The sequence below is a fragment of the Triplophysa dalaica genome, chromosome 5, assembly GCF_015846415.1.
Source record: "Triplophysa dalaica isolate WHDGS20190420 chromosome 5, ASM1584641v1, whole genome shotgun sequence".
Lineage (NCBI taxonomy): Eukaryota > Metazoa > Chordata > Actinopteri > Cypriniformes > Nemacheilidae > Triplophysa > Triplophysa dalaica.
In genome coordinates, this window is record NC_079546.1 from 12,648,014 (window position 1) to 12,668,838 (window position 20,825).

Sequence of the window (20,825 nt, forward strand, 5' to 3'; positions counted from 1 at the left end):
TGTGTTTGTCTTTTGTGAGGTGACCTAATAAAGTTCACACTGGAACAGACTCTTGTGCATATGTATTGAGAGGAAAGATTCAAAGATTGTCATGTACTAACGCTACAGTTGGAGTAAGGCTGCCATCTGTTGACAGATAAATAAGTGCAGGTACAGCTACTTGCACAAATATTGTTATATTAGTTAAATCGCAAATTTTAGTTTTCATACTTTGTATTCGTGACGTCATGACATAATATATTTTTCTCATGGTTGATTACTTAATAAGAATTGTCTAAAAGATTTACGGTTAAGCTAAGTCTAGTTTAGCTCAAAAAGAATTAAAAAATATAATCTTTTGATTTAATGCTGAAATTTGACCAGAACATGTTATTCGTCAAATTCACACAAACAGGACAGACCACATGTAAATTAAACAACTGTGCAAAAGCATTATTTAAGCTGTTATGTATATATTTAAGCTTTTATGTACATATTGGTATGGAATAATAAGGTTTAGATATTTAGATAAATACAGAATACATCTATACATTATTTGCAGAACAGTCTTTTTACCCTTTTGAATGCCTGTCTTTAGTTATACGCTTTCTTGTAGCTGGTAAGAGCATTGCAAGGTTGTGGGTTCGATCCCAGGGGATTGCAAATACCTATGTAAAGTGTATAGGATAAAGCAATGTAAGTCGCTTTGGATAAAAGCGTCTGCCAAATGCATAAATGTAATGCAAATGTAAATATTAAATATATGACGTGACGTACACCCACTGATTGGCTGAGAGTCAGACGGCGCTTATCAGTCGTCCAATTAACGATTCATGAATATTAATTAGATCACGATCTAAAAAGACCGTCATCATATCCTAATTAATATTCATTAGTTATCCCTTCGGTATAGTAGAAAGCGTGTGATTTCGCTGATGACGCTCGTCGGGCACTCAGCTGATTCGGCAGCTTTTCTCCGCTGCTCGTGTGCAGGGTCCTTCTCCACTCGCGTCCGGGAACATGGAGGCGAACGGGACCGAGCCGCTGCCGGTACAGCCAGGCATTGACGCGCTGATCGTTAACGGGCACGCGGCGGAACGGGAAGAAACGGATCCCGCCAAGAAGAAGAAGAAGAAAAAGAAGAAAAGCAAAACGGCGGGTCAGTGTTTCATTGATATTAACGAGTAGAGATGACCCTTTTATAACTTAAACACCTGCTTTATTTAGTCAGCTGTAAACTCTGTTTAAAGTCTCAGATAAACTTACAACAGGACTAGATCTGTGCCATGCGTGTGTGCTGTTTGGGTCAAGATTTAAAAGATATGTAAAATGCAACTGTAAAAGTTTTCCCAACTTTTGGAATTTTATGAAAAATTGAGGATCATTACTTTTTCTTTTATCGATTCGTTATATTTATTTATATCATCGTATTTGTTTTTATTTGTATATTCATATTATTTGTAGTATTTCTAAAATTTTATTATAATACATTTTATTATTATCATATATTGTTTAATAATATATTTTATCATTATGTTATTTTCCATTTGATTTAATATCTACTAAACATGTCGTTCATCAATAGACTGTCTCAAAAACTTTATTGCTCTCCTCCCCTTTTTTAAAAGTCAAAGATGCTTATTACAATTGTGACCAAAATGTCCAAAAATGCCATATGTGTAGACAACTTGCTCTTTTTGCAATAATGCATACTTGGCACACTTTACTAAAGTTTAAGACTATCATGATTCATGGCGAATCATTTGAAACCATAAATGCCGAAAAGCTGCATATAATTATTTATGATATGTGTACAGTATTTGGAGGACATTTTATGGATAATAGATGAGAAACATTTTGAGGTGGAACTCCTGTCCCCTTTTAAATTTGTCTCTTGACTACTTACCCCCCCCCATTTCTAGCACTGATTATGTCAATGCCATTTATATTCTTTTATGAAATTGCCAAGTAGGTAAAACTATATAGAGTTTGTGGGTAGTCCGGCAGAAGTCTTTTAATGTGACTCCTTGTCCTTATTAAATAACTCAATGTATAAGAATCTTTTTTGATTTCAGAAATTCCGTTTTTGAACCTTAGGTGTGCACACAGCTGTCCACTCTGCATGCATGTCTTCTCTGTGCACTTGCATCAGGTCTAATCTGTTGACCTACCAAGGTTATATGACAATGCAGATTTCTTTTGTGCCAAGTTTGCTTTCATATGGATCCAGTATATTAGATGAAGTTGTGGACAGCTTCCAATCTCACAGCTCTTAATCACTACCTGTCATACACGCACACACATTGTGTTGATGGAGATTGCAGTTTCTGATGCATCTGGCACATATAGGACTTACTTTGCTTATGGGCTGGATCACCTGTGTGTGTGACTTTGCAGCAGGACACGGTGAGCAGGGGGAGGATGGTGAGGTGGATGTGAGAAAACTGACCGAGCAACAGAACCTAGAGGATAAAGATAGAGAAGAAGATGGAGTAGAAGGTATTCTGTTAATAAATACTCACATACTGCAACTTTCCAGTGTCCACACTCATTTATTTACTATGTAAATTAACCTCATTCCGTAATGCTTCAGCTGTCTTGCTCACACAGACTGTTCTTGGAATAGCATACTACTCTACTTCCTATACTATTCATGCAGTATGTATAATATGTGCAAAATCTCTGTATGTGTAAAATAAGTGGCTGACCCGCTGCATTTGCTCCGATTGCTCAGATGAAGTGTTCAACAGAGGACTCTGGTTATAGTATCCCAGAATGCAATAGAACCTGACTTTGACCTTAGATTAATGAATTGGAAATAATTATACAGTTTAAGATCGTACATCTGTTCATATATTCAACGGTAAGTTTATAAATAAGGGATAATGTACAGGCAGCCGGGTGTTAGAAATAAGGGTCTTGTATCACAGTGAAGGGGCTTACTTCGGAATGACAGTAAGCTGCTTGTTCATTATCCTGCTTATTACATGGCTACCTGCCACATGAGAGAAAAAACTGGACATGAAATGTATATTTGAAATATTTATTAGATAATTTTTACCGAATGCAGACCTTCCGTGAGGAAAAGGTTTTTACTTTCGGTTTTAAGGTAAGAAACGACTTTCAAATGTCACGAACAGGCAATTTGGTTTAATTGTTTGTAAATATAATGTCATATATGTTATTAAAATAACTATTTATTATTTAATTTGTCAAAAAAACTGTTAAAACGATTTGCTTCATCCGAGTTACCGTGTGTTATTAGTTTTGAGAGCTTGTTATGTGGGAATAACGAACCTGCTAATGTGGACTGGCCAATCAGAATCAAGCATTCTAACAAGCCGTGTAATAATGACTTATAAGTGGGTGTTGGAATTGTCATGTATTTTCAAAGATAATTGTGCAAGTAATCTGCAATTATATGTTTTAAATAGAAATAGCGATAGAGATCAGAAAATTATGGAATTCAGCTTTAACATTACATTTAACATTGGATTACTTTTTGATCAGGGTGCTTAAAGTTAAAATGTTTTTGCACAAAAATTTTATTGAATAAATCATCACGTTGAAATTATAAGGTTCTATCTGACATTTTTGTCAATATTTAGTCATTCACCTACCTATCCTTATTCAGTGACAACCTATGTGCTACATTATGTGTTGTATCTACAAAGTAAAATGGAATGTAAAAAACTGGGAACTGCTTAGAACGCAGACAGAACCTTATAACTCCAAAGTGACAAAATGTGAAATATTTTAATTAGACATCCCTCGCTAAATTAAACATGCACATGATGAGCTCACTTGACAACAATATAGAATATTACTACATAAACCATGCATAATTAGAAATGGGGTCCAAAAGACTAAAACTAGTACAATGCTGAAAAAGTAGATTTTTTTTATTGAGATGTTTGCTAATTACACAAATTAGTAGCATAACAATGGGAGTAAAAAGTTTAATTGTGTTTTATTTTTGGTATGTTTCTTTAATGACAGCACCCAAACATTCTGATACAGTGTTTATGCATTAATGCAAAACCTAATGGTCCATGTACAGTAATCCCAGCATAGTTTAGGAAAATTCCAGTTAGCATCTTGTGTGATTAGAAACAATACATTATTGAATTATTATTTGATTTCTAAATAGTGAAGAATCGTAAAGCATTTCCCTCTTTTAACTTTTTAAAACGTCAAATTTATTTTCAGCTAAATGTGACTTTGAATCCTCTTCTTATGTGGTCTCTAACCTTTGGGCCCATGAAAAACAAGCAGCATGCAATGCTTACAGCACTGTGCAGTATTTTAGCATTCCACTACCACCTTAATTGCAAGTCCCTAATTGTGCCAACCCTGTTACCGTCACAGATGGAGAGGACGGGGATAATGTCTCAGGGAAAAAGAAGAAAAAGAAGCCCAAGAAAAAGAAAGGACGTATGTTTATCTTTAAATCTTTCCTCGTACATTTTGTTCTCTGCAGAGTCAGTTCAGCTCTTCTCATTGGTTCCCAAAGTGCCCTTGCTCTTTGCTGATTGGATGAGATGTAAGACAACGTTCCTTAAAGAGGGAAGAGTATTAATCAATTATCTGTGAGAACGAGGCCACGTCAGTGCAGCACCTTTGAACACGTGACTCTCAGACTGATACTACGGGGAGTGCGCTACGATTTGCTTCACTGAAATGCGTGCCAATGTTGACGGGGGTAGGGAGCGCGTTTGGCTGCCAATGCAGCAGACTGGCGCTACGCCAGATCCCTGTTCCTTCGGGAAAATCCTGCAGTGCAGACTGAATTTTAGCAGAGGATTTAGAGCAGGTCACAGGTGCCAGCGGATGCTTTATCATTATCTAGCAAATATTTATCACTCACAACATAAAAACGCTTAAATCATCAACATGAAAAGACAGATATTATCAGTTAGTTTTTCCACAAACATTAAAGATGATGGGGTTTGTATTTATGGTGGTTGTCTATGTGAACGTAAAACTCTCATGCAAACCTGTATGACTAATTTGCGAAACACAAAAGGAGATGTTGAGAACAATTGTCACAATGCTGTCTTCCATACAGTGAATGCATATGACCAGAGGCTGTCCACAAAATATTTAAAGGAAAAGTTCACCCAAAAATGAAAATTTCTTCATCATTTATTCCCTCATGTCAATTGAACCTGTATATGACTCTTCTTTGTAACACGGAAGCAGATATTTAAAAAATGTGACTTTACAGTGGAAGTCAATTGTGCCCAATGTTGTTTGGTTACCATCATTCTTCGAAATATCTTCTTTTGTATTCTGCAGAAGAATTAAAGTCATACAGGTTTGAAATGACATGAGGGTGAGTTAATGATGAAACTTTTTTTCATGTAAGGGTGAACAATCCCTAATGTTAAGTAACATCATACTGCCATAAATTTAGTAATCTGGATATTCAGAAACCAATTAAATGATACAGTTTTCAAAAATATATATTTTTTAGAAAAATACCAGATACCACCTATAATACTGTGTATTCTATGTAGGCCTATTTCACTCTCTATGGTTTCCTCTATCCTTATTTACATAGTTTTTTTCTACTGCCTGTAATCATATGCAAAAGTCACGCAAACTGCTGTGCAACAATGCAAAATTGTGAAAAGTGCTTTGAAATAATTTCAATTTATAATATAGATTTATGCACCAAAAGCAGCAGAAGTGTCATCAGCAAGAATTTTCCCAGGCTGTCTGAAAAACTGCATATTATTTCAAGTTATTGTGTTGTGCTTCAAGTCTGTTTGTATTGTAAATGCCGGTTTTATAGTGACGCCCGAAAGTTGACAGGAGAGACAGCTTCACAGTCATGTATGATAGAGAGCAGGTTAAACATTCTCAATAAAATTAAAAATGCTTCTGTGATGCATGTATGAAATAAATATTGTGGCTTAGGAACAAGGCAAGTAAATTAACATCTAATGTATATGATTTTTTTAAGATCTTGTTGTCACTTGGATGTCTACCTTCTCTCCTCTAGCCAAAATCCAGACAGACCCTCCATCCCTCCCCATATGTGATTTGTACCCTAATGGTGTGTTTCCTGTGGGTGAGGAGAATGAGTACCCTCCATCGCAGGATGGGTGAGACAGCTGTCCTCTTCTCAATGTGAATACATTCTTGAAGTCCCTCAGGTCACCTTGTACTTTCTATTGGCCACTCTACCTCGTATTACCCTGCGCTGTGTGTAATATTATATCGCCGAGACAATTGACATAGAGGTCACTCGTGTTCCCTCGCGTCTAAAGTACTCTCTCCAAAAATAGTTATGAACACCGTGTATTCGAGGGCCAGCTAATAAATTTAGTTGTATAGCCTATAAATGTATTTTATAGCCTGTCTACTATTTTAAACTATCCATCCATCCACTATCCGAACTACCTCGGGTCACGGGGAGCCTGCGCCTATCTCAGGAGTCATCGGGCATCAAGGCAGGATACACCCTGGATGGAGTGCCAACCCATCGCAGGGCACACACACTCATTCATTCACTCATTCACTCACGCACTCACACCCTACGGACAATTTTTCCAGAGATGCCAATCAACCTACCATGCATGTCTTTGGACCAGGGGAGGAAACCGGAGTACCTGGAGGAAACCCCCGAGGCACGGGGAGAACATGCAAACTCCACACACACAAGTCGGAATCAGGAATCGAACCCCCAACTCTGGAGGTGTGAGGCGAACGTGCTAACCACTAAGCCACCGTGCCCCCGTATTTTAAACTATAATTGATTATAATTATAAAGGAAGAGCCAATCAGCTATGACGGAACTGGCCAAATGAAAAACTGGCTCCTGTTTTGTATTACGGATGTCTTAAAAAAAATCCTTACTTTATCCTTATTTTATGGAATTCAATTATTTTTGTTATGTTTGTATAACTAATATGTTACTTTTGGAATTTATAATTATTTACAAGATATCTGTTATTTTTATGTGCATCTTATCCCCCGTTTCATAAATAAAGAAATTAGTAGTAAGAAATGTGTAGATTGATATAAAATGTAGGTTGACCTATTTACATGTGTAAGTAATAAAACATTAAGATTTCCATTTTGTTTATCTGATGGTACATTAATAAAATTAAGATGTATGTCACTCTATTGTTACATTCACCATCAGGCGTAGTGCAGCTTGGAGATTGACCAACGAAGAGAAGCGCATATTGGATAAAGCAAATGAGGAGCTGTGGAATGATTTCCGGCAGGCAGCCGAGGCACATCGGCAGGTGCGCAAATATGTGAAAAGCTGGATCAAACCTGGAATGACCATGATTGACATCTGGTGGGTAAATTATGACATTAACATTACAAGTGAGGCATTTAACTTTTTTAATATTTTAAATACTTACTCATATCCAAGTTTAATTTGGAGAATCTACAAGAGTAAAAGCCAGCAGGTCTTCGGTGGGTTCCACCGGTGTTTCAGACCATTGTCCTGTTTGTTTAAGGAGACAGACACGTTAACTTCTTGCTTAACCTATGATGTCACAATTACTCTTATTTGACTATTATGATTCATGATTTAAAAACAACCACAAACATTCATTAGACTTGCATTAAAGGAGTCAAGTTTAGGGAAAATAATATTTTAGAGGCTTTGGCGTGGACTCTTTTGACTAGCATCTATAGCACCCCAGATCCTACCAAGAACATTTTAGGAACCACATAGCAACAAAGCAGGTGTCAAGAAACCCAACTAATATATGTCAGAGTCAAACCTTTTAACGTCAGAGTGCACAACTAAACTCTGCAGACAACCATTTTGATATTAATTGAAATTATGTGATGCTCTTGATAAGAGAATCTATGTAGGATATATGTAGGAAATATGTAGAGTAGGCCTATGTATAAGAGACCTTTTAAAATGGTTATTTATTCACCATTTAAACAACAAAATTAAACCTCAGGAGTGACAATAAAGTCATCCAACAGCAAAATAAAAAAACTGACAGCATGACAAGACACATGAAAATTAATAAAAATCAAGGTTAGTAAAAAATCTTTTTTGAGCTTCTCATAAATACATGTACAAATATTACTTTTGTATTGCATAAAGTGAATATAGACTTGTTTTCTTTACAAGGTTATTTTAGTTTGCTAAAATTAAAACTTTGAAAACGTTCCTGTTCATTGAAATCAAATCAAATATTGACCTACATTGTTTTGGTAAAACTTAACTCAAAGAAAATTCTAAATCTTGCCTCAAAAATAAACTGAAGTAGGTTTAAAGCAGTAAAATTATAATACTAAACAAAAAACCAAAATAAAAATGTATTAATCTTATATTCCAACATAAAAAATAAAACAATAAATTATAAAATTACAAAAGCTTATACTTTAACTACAATTAACACAAAAACTAAAACTAAAAGCTATTTTTTAATATTACTTTAACTAAAATCAAAACTATAATCACTCTGTTGCTTTGCAGTATTTGAGTATTAGTATTAGTAGTTCACAGAACGACACAAAAATGATTTGACATAAAGACTTATAAATAGAACATTTAGAAAAACTGAAAATGATATACTGTCTAGTGTTTACGTTTATGAATAAAACGTATCATTTGATTTCACGTGTCTTTTCTTTTTTCTTTCTCTTTTCAGTGAGCGTTTGGAGGACTGCAGTCGAAAGTTGATCAAGGAGAACGGTTTGAACGCAGGCCTGGCATTTCCTACCGGCTGCTCGCTGAATAACTGTGCTGCTCACTACACGCCCAACACTGGAGACCCCACTGTCCTTCAGTATGACGACATATGCAAGATCGATTTCGGTACACACATTAACGGTATGACACATGAGCCATAAACATTCTGCACGAACAGTGTACAAGCTTAGAAAATACCCATAATGCAATTTGAGCTATCACACACTTTCCATGTCTTGGCCATAAATGTTTTTGACCCAATGTTTTTACAACACGTCTTCATTAAATGTGAAAATGAGAGTTTATTACGATAATAATTTCAGTTATCACATTAACTTTACTAACTCAAATAAAGTCCAAGTGAGCACTCATTGAAAATTAATAAATTGTGTTCAGGCAGGATTATTGACTGTGCCTTTACCGTCACCTTCAACCCAAAGTTCGATGGCTTGATTGAGGCTGTGAGAGATGCTACTAACACAGGCATCAAGGTGAGGATCTTCGAGACTCGCACATCAAACCTGTGGCACATTGTACAATTGCAGAAGTGAAATTTCTCCCTTCACAGTGTGCAGGTATAGACGTCCGTCTTTGTGATATCGGTGAATCGATACAGGAAGTGATGGAGTCGTACGAGGTTGAAATTGATGGAAAGACTTTCCAAGGTACATTTGCTAAATGATATACACTAATGGTTAGACATGTGTGTTTATGATGCGTCTTATTATGAGATATTTCCTTGTAGTTAAACCTGTTCGGAATCTGAACGGACACTCTATTGGTCAGTATCGGATACATGGTGGTAAAACAGTGCCCATAGTGAAGGGTGGAGAAGCCACCAGGATGGAGGTGTGTATTCATGTTATAATTATCAATAAGGGCTTTGCAACTAATCAAAATTAATCGAAATCGTCAATTTTGGCCTTCAATAATTACAATCACAAATCAAAGTAAAACGATTATTGTGCCACATTCCATTTTGCAAGGATCCTCTCTTTTCTTGTGGTGTAAATCCACACCACATCCCCTTTATGGGATCAGATTTGTTTCCTTATTCTGAATAAATAAAATACGATTCGCAAATAAGTATAGAGAACATTTTTTACATACACATATGCACAACAAGCGAACCATAAATACATGTTAGATGTTCCACAAAAATAAATGGAATTCACAAATAAATACAATGAGATTTGCAAATAAAAATTATTTACAAATGTATTTTAATCTGTGCATTTGTGAATTGCTGCACGCATTTGTGGACCAGTGCACACATTTGTGGATCAGTGCACACATTTGTGGATCAATGTACACATTTGTGGATGGCTCTCTGTGCATTTTGAAACATTTCTAACGTCAAATCGTGCGCACAATCCACAAATAGGTGGACTCCGCCCACTATCTACGTAAGCCAATCGGTTAACTTCCGTTGCTGTCCAATAGGCCACGTTCTAACTTCAGCCAATCACGTTTTGCACTGCACTAAGACTCAGGGAGCTAACATGGCGACTAGTGACGGTCTAAAATGTGTCTTGTCACTTTATGTGAGCTGTTTAGTAAATGTATTATAATCCTACAGTATTCCTATGTGGGGAATTGTGGACAGACTTGTCCCACATGATCATCTTGCAATATAGCCTACTAACGCTGCTGCCACAGAAGACTTCACCTACTATTGTTAATGTATATAACAGGTATCATACGTTTTCTTATGAATTATGAATGACATAGAAATTCACAATGCTGATGATTCCCCCCACGTTAATTCTGCAATCGTTATACTGGTAGTACACCGACAGCTACAAAAAATCGTAATTTAGCCTTTTGGTACATAAGCACAATTAAACGGCTGACTGGACGACCAAATAAGTCCCGACTCCATAGTCACCGGGATTTCCACTACAGTCCGTGCACGCTGTTATCAAGTCATGAACGTTTAAATACAGCATATATGTAACAATACGGACAATGTATATAAACACAAGCAATCGTTACATAGTATAAAGAAGAGGCCATTATCTTTTCCTAGTATAACACACATTTTAGACCGCCACTAGTCGCCATGTTAGCTCGCTGAGTCTTAATGCAGAACAAAACTTGATTGGCTGAAGTATTGGACAACAAAAGTGGAAGTTAACCGATTGGCTTTGAGTAGATAGTGGGCGGAGTCCACCTATTTGTTGATTGTGCGCACGATTTGACGTTAGAAATGTTTCAAAATCCACAAATGCACAGAGAGCAATCCACAAATGTGTGCACTGATCCACAAATGTGTGCACTGATCCACAAATGTGAAGAAAGCGATCCACAAATGTGAAGACAGGGATCTACAAATAAATATAATTAAAATACATTTGTAAATAATTTTTATTTTGCAAATCTCATTGTATTTTTTGTGAATTCCATTTATTTTTGTGGAACGTCTAACCTGTATTTATGTTTCGCTTGTTGTGCATATGTGTATGTAAAAAATGTTTGTGAAATTATCTATATTTATTTGCGAATCGTATTTTATTTGTTCAGAATAATGAAACAAATCTGATCCCATACCCCTTCCTTTACAGTGGTTCAGCTGTGCTGTTTCTTTGCATTTCTTGTTCAGTTGAATTCACAGTTTAAAAGCCACGTTTTTTTAATTTTCTATGTTGTTTTAAAAGTTAATGAGGAATCATGTTAAATCATCGGGATCTCAATATTGGCCATAATAATCGCGATTAAGATTTTTGTCATAATCGAGCAGCCTTATTATTAATGTTGTGGTTGTCATAAAAAACAGGAGGTGTGTGCCTCAAATGCTTCAGATACAGTTACAGTATTCCAAATCATATTCATTTGAACGATAATGTCAATTCATGTCCAGGAGGGGGAGGTGTACGCCATTGAAACATTCGGCAGCACTGGTAAGGGAGCGGTGCATGATGACATGGATTGCTCACATTACATGAAGAACTTTGACGTTGGACATGTGCCAATCAGGTGAGAGCATGTCACTCAGACAATGGACTTCCGGTTGACGTCTGCAAAGAATCAATAGCTGTTGAGTAGTTTTAATTTAAATAAAAACAACTAATATACCATAAAATATGAATTAAATCTAATATAAATTGTTATGATTAAACAAATAGGGTTAGCTTCGGACCAGGCACATGCATCTGGTGAAAAATGACCACTTTAAGCAAGCACAAACCAGCTAACATGCTTCAAAACCTACCATACCAGCACATGCTGTTTTTTCCCCATCAGGGGTAGTAATCCCATTTTTATGTGAAAAACGTTAAGGGAAATAATAAAAATGTATTTGTAGTGAACGGAGTGAGACATTTGTAACCTGTGAGCTTTTATTACCTCCAGGCTGCCCAGGGCAAAGCATCTTCTCAACGTGGTGAACGAGAACTTCGGCACACTGGCTTTCTGTCGCCGTTGGCTCGACCGTTTGGGAGAAAGCAAGTACCTAATGGCCCTGAAGAACCTGTGTGACCTGGGCATCATCGACCCCTACCCCCCACTATGTGACGCCAAGGGATCGTACACAGCGCAGTTCGAACACACCATCCTCCTTAGACCCACGTGCAAGGAGGTTGTGAGCCGTGGAGATGACTTCTGAAACGCACATATGCATTTACAGTCAAATTCCAATTTTGCGCAAAATATATTTATTTAAAAGTACAAAACAGTATTTAGTACTTGAACTGAACCGTTGTTAAAAGAAAAGTTTACCCAAAAATTAAGTTCCCATTTGTGCATCTGCGGGACTTACTTTTGTGAAACAAGTTTAGCAGAATGCTCATGTTACTCTTTGCTATATTATTAAGGTGAAATTTTGTGAAAACGGTTACCTTAAACGTAGTTGTCCATCTTTAAAAGTCTTGCGATATATTTGTGTTTTGTTGACTGAAATGTTAGTCATTATATACAGAAAATCTTGAGGGTGTAAGTTTCATGAGGCGCTGCTACATCATAGTATCGCGAGAGCGATGCAAACACATACGGAGCTGTCGGCTCGCGATTCTGTCTCGCGGTACTGTGATGTCAAACGATGGTCTGAGTGGCGCGCATGAAATCGAATGTGTAACGTTAGGGATCACTGATGTCAAACCTATTGCAATTTGCACCTTGTACTCAGGCAACCTTTTTGAATATGCACAAAAAGAAAATTAGATTTAAGAGCCGCAACGCACAGGAAATAATGTTAGTTAGATAATATTACTTAAATTTAATCAATTAATGACTTAAAATATAGTGAAATCTATCATATTTCTATAGTGAATACATGGAAGATTGTCCAAGAGTCATATGGGTCACTTCAGTGGTCACTCTTCACTTTTATTATGTGGAAAAATATTAAGTTTCAAGAAAAAATGTAATTGGTTCATAAAAGCATTAGCGTAAACAAACTACAGTATTTTAGGTTTTTGGGTGAACTATTTCTTTAAGGGAATGCAACTGTATAGCATAGAATCAGCATGAAATTACTATGCATGGGTACAGGCCAGTGCCCAAATACATCATCTTTTTTTCGAGAGTGATATACAGACTTTTTACTCATTTGTACTCTGTGTAATGAATGAGAAAATGTGAAGAGCTTGGCTTGGGCTTTACACACTGCTGAAGGGCTTTTGCGAGACAACAAACAAGAAACGCACAGCTTTTCCAGTTTCCTTGATATTTGTACAATATCAAAATGGCTGTCTCATCTAATAACTGTATAACATTTTGACTTTGAAACAAATCATTTCAGTTCTGTTTTAGTTGCTTTTGTGACATCACAAAGAAACCTGCTCAACAGGTTCATAAAACAAGAGCAGAATGAAAATGTGTACATTTTATTTCACTGGGACTTTAAACTCATCCAGAGTTTAAACACTGTCTTTAGAGCATTAAAGAAAACAACAAGTTGTTTAGAAAAATGCAAAAATAGTCTCCTTTTATTGAGGTAAATTTCTCTATGAATTGAGGTATCAATTTGCATAGTTACATGTCTATACCTGCTCGAGAGTGAAGTAGGAAAATGAATTAGAACAATAACCTAGACAAACATACGTCGAAACATTGTAAGATATGTGAGCAGGTGTATGCGTGTGTGCGAGTTGCAGATACGCATTCATCCAACAGAAAAATAGACAACCGTCTAACAGCATATACACCAAATTGGGCAGTATATGATACAGCATACACGTTTTCTGCTGGTGTAAACATCTCTTACATTTTCCTGTAAAATGGAAAAAAATTACCCAAATACCAGGTATAAAACTACATTCGGACAAGGTGACAGAAAAAGTCCTGAAATGTTGTGATTTGTGTTTTAAACTTGTCACTTAAAAAAAATCACAATCAAAACACAAACATATTGTGATATTAAGAGAAAAATGTCTTGATCTTGTTTTTTCATACTAACATTTCACGGCTCGGTACACATTCAAACTCACAACTTTGGTTTGTGGACAACATTCAGTATTAAACAGGACATACACGCAAAGGACCGTTATCACTTTCTTCATACATACTGACACACAATGCTAGTCACTGCAAGAATGCCTCGCACAAAAATCTGTCAGTCGTATAACTTTAAGGCATGAGTGTGCGTATTACAAAAACAAACACTCTCCGCAACTGCTGTACACTAGAATAAAAAGGAGACACGTGCTATCCAGCTCGAAATCTATATCAACAGAATGTACAAATTACAGTCTCTGGGCTGACGGGCTGCTCGGTAGGGGTCAGAGGTCACTGGCTTTGATTTTGTCCTGGGAGTTCCGCTGTGTATAGAAGAGAATGTAGGCCTGGGCCTTGCACACTTCCTCCACGGCACACACACTCAGTTTAGAGTCATTACAGTGTACCCAAAACCCTAAGCAGTTAGAGAAAAAGAGGCATTAACTGAGTGTTATGTTCTGATAACAGTAAACAAAAAAATTCAGACAATGTTACTGACTGGTGTCAGTCTGATAAAGACCAAGATTCAATCAAATAAATATTGTTTAGGATTACGGAAATAGTTAAATGACATATGGTATATTCTGAAAGCATAGAACCTCAGATTTCTAACTAGTCCCATCAATTTCACATTTATGTTACATTAAATAACATAATAACGTCTGAATTCGTCTTTCCCAAGAACTAACACAGTATTGTTATCTCAAAGCATAAATTCACTGAGCAGCAATGCAATAAATGGCAGGTCATAAAATATTAAAACTTGTCTTAACTAGATTTATTGCAGCTGCAACAATGGTCTGGGCATTTTTAACTGCTTCATTTCTATTTCTGGGTTGTTTTGCCTATTGCGAAATTACACCTGTCCAAAATCCTGCTCTATATAACATGTGAGCCTGTTAGGAAATATATTTCATTGCACAGATTTCATGTGGACCTGTAAATAACAGATCAATATACAGTACCTATCAAGGAAGCGCTCAACTGAAATGTTTCCAATAATCTTAAAAGAATAGTTTAACCAAAAATGAAAATTCTATCATAATTTCCTTACCCTCAGATTGTTCCAAACCTGTGTAAATGTCTTTGTTCTGCTGAACACAAAGAAGGATTTTTAGAAGAATGCCAGTAACCAAACAGGTCTCATACCCCATTAACTGCCATAGTAGGGAAAATAATTACTATGCGAGTCAATGGTGGATGGGATCTTTTTGGTGACTGACATTCTTCCAAATAGCTTCCTTTGTGTTTAGCAGAACAACAAAATCTATACATGTTTGGAACAATCTGAGGGTGAGCAAATGAAGACAGAATTTTATTTTATTTTGGAATCCCTCTAAATATATTCCAATCTCAAGGTCTTTGTCTGAAATTACTCTTGCCGACATACATATTTTTGAGCCAAAATACATGAATTTCTTTCAATGAAAAACAAAAAGTTTACTCAAAAAAATATTTTTGATTAGGATGAACCTGAATAGACGGGCGGTGTTTAAAAAAATATATGATATATTTTAAATGCTTTTTATCAGTTTACTATTTTTCTAAAAGCCAAAAAATATAACAAAAGAAGTAATGTACACAGCAGTGACATGCTAAATATCAACAGTCATTATGATTCTAAATGAACAGTGTTTTACCTCCTTCTGTATTATAACAAAAGGCTGTGTAATGGCCAGAGCCAAATCCTTTCCCATGATGCATCACGACAGCAGAGAGCTGGTAGAGGAAGTGTTGAGGGTGGAGCGAGTTACTGGAGTCCTTGCAGCAATATGGTTCCATGTCAAGCTCCTGCTCAAACTGAACGTGAACTCCAATCTTCTCCCTGTGATTTCGCCCAGACCACCTGAACGTACACACACAGGATATCAATTACAGATCCAATTGGAAAATCCAACAGTTCCTGCTTAGGTATGTGTTTATGAAGTACCTGAAGCGTTTGAGGTGCAACCTGAGAACATGAGGCAGCTTGTGGACCATCAGTTGTTTCTGTGCTTCAGTTAGAACCACCTGCTTTGAACAAAATCGCCGCTGTTTGCCTTAAAAAGACAATGAAAAGATGCATAATTTATTTGGGTTGTCTAAAAAGTCCTCAAAAGGCAGAAAATGTTCACCCAATAGAAATTTTAATTGTCATTTTATTTCTCTCATATTATTTGTGTCACGATATTCTTGTAATTTAAAGAGATAGTTCACCCAAATATTTTAATTCTTTAAACATTTACTTACATTCACGTCATCCCAACCTGTATGAACACAAAAGATAGTTTAAATAACATTGGGCATACCAAACAACCTGACTTCCATTTGATGGACACGGTGACATTTTTTCTTTTTTGTTTCAAAGTCATGTACAGGTTTTGATCAGCGGAATAACGGGTGAATAACTGATGAGAGAATTTTTATTTTCAGGTGAACTATCACTTTAAATATATATGATTCACTAGTTTTCCTAAATCCACATTGTATCATATCCAACTTACTATTGCAGTGGTCACAAGCATATATGGCTCCCTCCAAAGCCTCCGTTTCTGTAAACTTGGCCAGCATCTCTGTCAACCCACATTGAACCTGTGCAGCATCCTTACTGTTGCTGTGGTAACGCTCTGGAAACTCCAAAGAAAGATCCCAGAACGGTTCTATTGTGTTTGAGCGATGATCGCATGCTAAACACCGCACCTAAAAGAAAAGAACATTTTTAGCAAAATTCTTTCTGATGTCATGCATATAGTAAGCCAACAGATATTGTTCAAAGGGATAGTTCACCCGTATAATCTTTTTTTTTTATTTGCCCTAATGTCACTCAGGACCTAAATATACGAGTCTTTCTTCAGTAGAACACAAAAGAAGATTTTTTTGAGGAATGTCTACATAAAATAGAAGTAATTTAAGGACTTCAGGCTAATTTTGTTTGGTTTGTCTTTCAACACATCATCTTTTGTGTTCTGGAGAAGAAAGAAAATAATTCAGGTTTGGAATGACATGCGTAATTGAAAAAAATTGGGTGAACTAGCTATTTAACAGCGCAGACATTCTAACCACCAAAGTAATGCAACAATGACTTTGTTTACATGCACCCTCATAATGCGATTATAATAGGACTTTGGCAATATTAAACGCAATCATTTGATTTAAATAATACAATTAAGCTCGTAATCGCAGTAAGCATAATGAAAGTAACTTATGATGCGTACGCAGACATTTTCATTATATTTCTGTGTTTATCACAGCGTCTCTAAATAACTGTGAAACACATCCGGAGAAAGGCGTTTAGCATTTGGCGCAATTCATTGAACAATAAAACGATAGCCAGTTCCATGCTTGCTGTACCCGAGAGCTTTGTTTGTACTATATATTTTAGAAAAGAATCAGTATAATTAAAACTGCAAATAAACGAGAGTGAAGACGTTTCCTCATGTCATGTAAACATGTTACTGAGATTAAGTCCTTACTCTGATTATTGGAAATAATCACATTAACGGTACACATGTAAACGTAGTCAATATCTTTGTACGAGCATTATACTCGAATAGATGTTTCAAACATAAATATAAGTGCATGTTGGACTGGATGGTTTGCATGCCATAGTCACCTGACTGAGCAGCTGTCCGTGAAAGATGGTGTTCACCACGCTGAGCACCTGTTTGATAAGCCGTCTCTGATTGGCCGGCACGGTGGTGGGCGTTAGCGTTCTGGTCCGTTCCAGCTCATGCTGGACTTTATCTAAAAGTTCACAAAGAAATTCCTGTGCGTCCTGCTGTGCGTATCCTCGGAACGCCGGGATCAGCTGCCACACAGAGTGCAGCATGGCGAACGGCGACACCAGGGCCCACTTCCCTGACCACATCACTTGAAACAGCGTGTGTAACTCGTGACAAAGTGAGATGTGTTTGGAGCTCGGCTCCTTGGGTTGGATGAGCTCCATGTTTCGTGAGCGTGAGGCTCCTCCGCTGAGCCCCGACCACTGGTTGGAGCCTTTAGGCTGAGACACGTGCTGACTGGTGAGTCCTAACTTACGGCTCACCGCAGAGGCTAGCAGTTCAAGTGCCTGGTTCAGGTCCAGCCTCAAAAAGCACTCCCGAAATACATGCAAGTGACTCAGAACCTGCAAAATAGAGTTCATGTAGCATGTATTGCCAAGGTTGCGCAAACCCGTAACTCCTGGTGTGACGGTGGGTCGGCGTTTGATTGGTGAATCGCCTGTTTTAGGTGGGGGTGGCCGAGGCCTTTTGGCTTTCGTTGATGTACGAGGCCTCTGCTGAGGCTTTCTGTCTTTAGTTGTTCGTGGAGTAGGGGTGGAGATGCGAGCTGGGGCAGACCTTCGTATTGTGGATTTGGTGCTTATGGCTGACGTTGGTGTGGAAGCCGACACAGCTTTAAGGCTCTGCCGATGAATCCGACGGCTCTTCCTTGGAGGCGCGCTTTCAAGCTCCTCTCTGGCTTGCCGTTTAAGTTCCCGCCTTCTCTCCCGTGCCTCCCTTTTCTTCTCCTCTTCTTCCTCCTGTTGCCGTTCTTCTTCCAATCGCATCTGGCCCCGTTCCGTCTGCACAAACCACAAGCGAAAGACGCGACCAATGAGGGCACGCCGGCGGTGCCAGAGTGCCGTGAACATGCGGTCCTCATCGCGCAGCTGAAGCTCCTGCGTGCTGGGGGACAGTTGGTCTCCAGCGGTGGAGGACGACCGTAGGGTACGGCCACTGCGTGTGGTGACTTCATAGCACTGGCTCTTAATAGCGCTCAGTGTGCTACGCAACAGCTTTAAGTCACCGGTTGCATTGTCGTTTAGCACATAGTCGTCACACAAGTAGCAGTACACATACAATTCATTCACCTCCAGGGCCAGGGGGTGGTGCTGCTCCTATAAAATTAAAATAAATATATATTTCCACATATTAAGATATAGACCATTTAAATTTTTTCCCCATCAATTCAAACTGACATAATCTGTTAAGGTGCTCGAACAAACGCAATCAAATCATTTCTAAGGAAGTTGTCTCTGTATATTTAAAAATTATATAATTTTGGGATATAAATAAATGGCAAACTATATGGTAGGTCTCCCAAACCTTAAAGTGCTGAAGCGCATGCTCCTCTATGTACCGTCCGCACGCCACATGTGAACAGCTGAGGCATGCCCACACGGACTCTGTGGTGTTGCAGTCCACACAGTGCCATTTCTGCGGGTTCAGGATCGAGTGGTCCTGAGCGAGCCTTAAGCGACCCACATGCTTACACCTATCCATCACAGGGAGCCACTCCCCTTCTCACATCACCATGGTGACGGCAGACAGCGATGAATCCAGCTCCTTCCCAGGCATGATGGAAAATCTGCATTAAAACGGATCAGTGTGGTCATGATTTTGTGAACTTTGTATTTTTCGTGTCTTCTTACTGAATGGTATTGACATTGGTTCCGTTGTGAGTGTTATTGAAGAAAAAAAAAGAACAGAATTAAAATTGCATTTTTTGTATTGTTGTGTGACACAACAATTCTGTATCAAATCCAGAAAACAGTAGGACGTGAATTAGCTTATTTTTGTATTATTATTTTCCCTCCAAACCCACAGAGTAATAAAACATATATATATAAAAAGGATGATACACCACAAGAGATGGTCTCCTATTTGATGCTCACACGGACACATGCGCGCACTAACTCACTCACACACACAAACTACAGTTCATCTATTCACTAAAATGTTCCTCACATCATAAAACTATTTTGATGTAAAGGTTTGCATGAAAGTTTTTGTAGACAAAAATATTACAAAACAAAAAATGGACAACCTGGAGTTGGACCATATAATGAAGAAAAATAGTAAGTAAGAACAAGGACCACTCTTAATAAAATGCCCAACAAATTCTAAACCATAAACATGCTTCTGTATCAGCTAAGTTACTTGCTAGCCTAGCGTGTAAACAACCCGGCTTCAGCAAGTGTGTGTCCCTTAATTTAGCTCCAGAGACGGCAGGTTACGTGTGGCGGGACAGTAATAACGTCCATGTTCCTTTGGGGCCCACGTGTGTTCAACAAAAACAAACCAATCGCCCTTGAAATTAATTTAATTTGTTGACATTAACGTAACAAGAATTTAGGACGTTTACAATAGCTACGTAGGACCCTTGTTCGTATAAATGTCTTTATAGAAGCAACCAGCGCTTGTCCGTATCAATCAGATGTCTCAATAAATCAAATCTCTAGTTGCAATGAGGGAGGGAGGGCTGATTTCATTTAAACCAAGTTAAAGAAAATTAGTTTGACTTTGAAGGTGTTTAGGCGCGCTAGTTATGAATGCTCCATGCCTGCTGCTAACTGCTTGACTTGTCCTTACCTATCCAGTTTCATAGAGCTAAACTGGTTAGCAACATATCCTACAACTAGTTTAGTGTCATCAATCAGCCTGGTACAGGGGTATGTTAACCAGCACACGGGGTGCTAGTGTGCTAATGCTAAAAGCACATAGCACAAGAGTGAGTACTGGGTGTTGGGACGCTGAAATGTACTGATTAGGTTTTATTCCCACCACTGATGTGAACGCGATGTGTTCGGGGGTGTTTTAAAACGGCGTTTTTTCCACTCACCTGAATTTTCTTCAAGCGCTGATTACTTGTGGGGTACAACAGCGAGCGCCATCTTGTCTGTACACTTGTCGCGTGGAGTGTCCCTCCGTGACGTCATGCCGGAGAGGACACACACGAGTCAAGTTGCCGCTGAGTAGAGACCCCTCAAAAC

At 37.8% G+C, this 20,825-nt stretch overlaps 2 protein-coding genes and 1 long non-coding RNA gene across 9 annotated transcripts; 1 reads left to right on the forward strand and 2 right to left on the reverse strand.

Moving 5' to 3' along the window:
• The first annotated feature begins 910 nt into the window (after positions 1-910).
• metap2a (methionyl aminopeptidase 2a) lies at positions 911-12,533 on the forward strand. Of its 5 annotated transcripts, none has more exons than XM_056747958.1 (11): positions 911-1,138; positions 2,377-2,478; positions 4,348-4,413; positions 5,987-6,089; positions 7,133-7,294; positions 8,619-8,800; positions 9,056-9,150; positions 9,228-9,324; positions 9,405-9,508; positions 11,520-11,635; positions 12,011-12,533. In XM_056747958.1, the coding sequence occupies exons 1-11, from the start codon at positions 1,000-1,002 to the stop codon at positions 12,261-12,263; spliced, it is 1,419 nt and encodes a 472-aa protein (XP_056603936.1). In that variant the 5' UTR covers positions 911-999; the 3' UTR covers positions 12,264-12,533. The 5 variants fall into 5 exon arrangements, with proteins under 5 accessions (XP_056603936.1, XP_056603937.1, XP_056603938.1 ...); XM_056747959.1 differs by having other exon boundaries at positions 2,380-2,478; XM_056747960.1 differs by lacking the exon at positions 4,348-4,413.
• On the reverse strand, positions 2,337-12,141 carry LOC130420586 (uncharacterized). 3 transcript variants are annotated; one of them, XR_008906667.1, is made up of 5 exons: positions 12,005-12,141; positions 11,596-11,676; positions 7,362-7,447; positions 7,127-7,269; positions 2,337-2,441 (listed from the first exon to the last, which is right to left on the reverse strand). It is a non-coding gene; the product is annotated as an uncharacterized LOC130420586 (long non-coding RNA). The 3 variants fall into 3 exon arrangements; XR_008906666.1 differs by lacking the exon at positions 2,337-2,441 and adding an exon at positions 3,861-4,536; XR_008906668.1 differs by lacking the exons at positions 2,337-2,441; positions 11,596-11,676 and adding an exon at positions 3,861-4,536 and having other exon boundaries at positions 12,005-12,124.
• Positions 12,534-13,553: 1,020 nt separating the features above from the next.
• usp44 (ubiquitin specific peptidase 44) lies at positions 13,554-20,811 on the reverse strand. Its single transcript, XM_056747954.1, has 7 exons — positions 20,675-20,811; positions 19,159-19,420; positions 17,685-18,950; positions 16,576-16,771; positions 16,023-16,131; positions 15,733-15,938; positions 13,554-14,507 (listed from the first exon to the last, which is right to left on the reverse strand). The coding sequence occupies exons 2-7, from the start codon at positions 19,333-19,335 to the stop codon at positions 14,377-14,379; spliced, it is 2,085 nt and encodes a 694-aa protein (XP_056603932.1). The 5' UTR covers positions 19,336-19,420; positions 20,675-20,811; the 3' UTR covers positions 13,554-14,376.
• Positions 20,812-20,825: the final 14 nt, after the last annotated feature.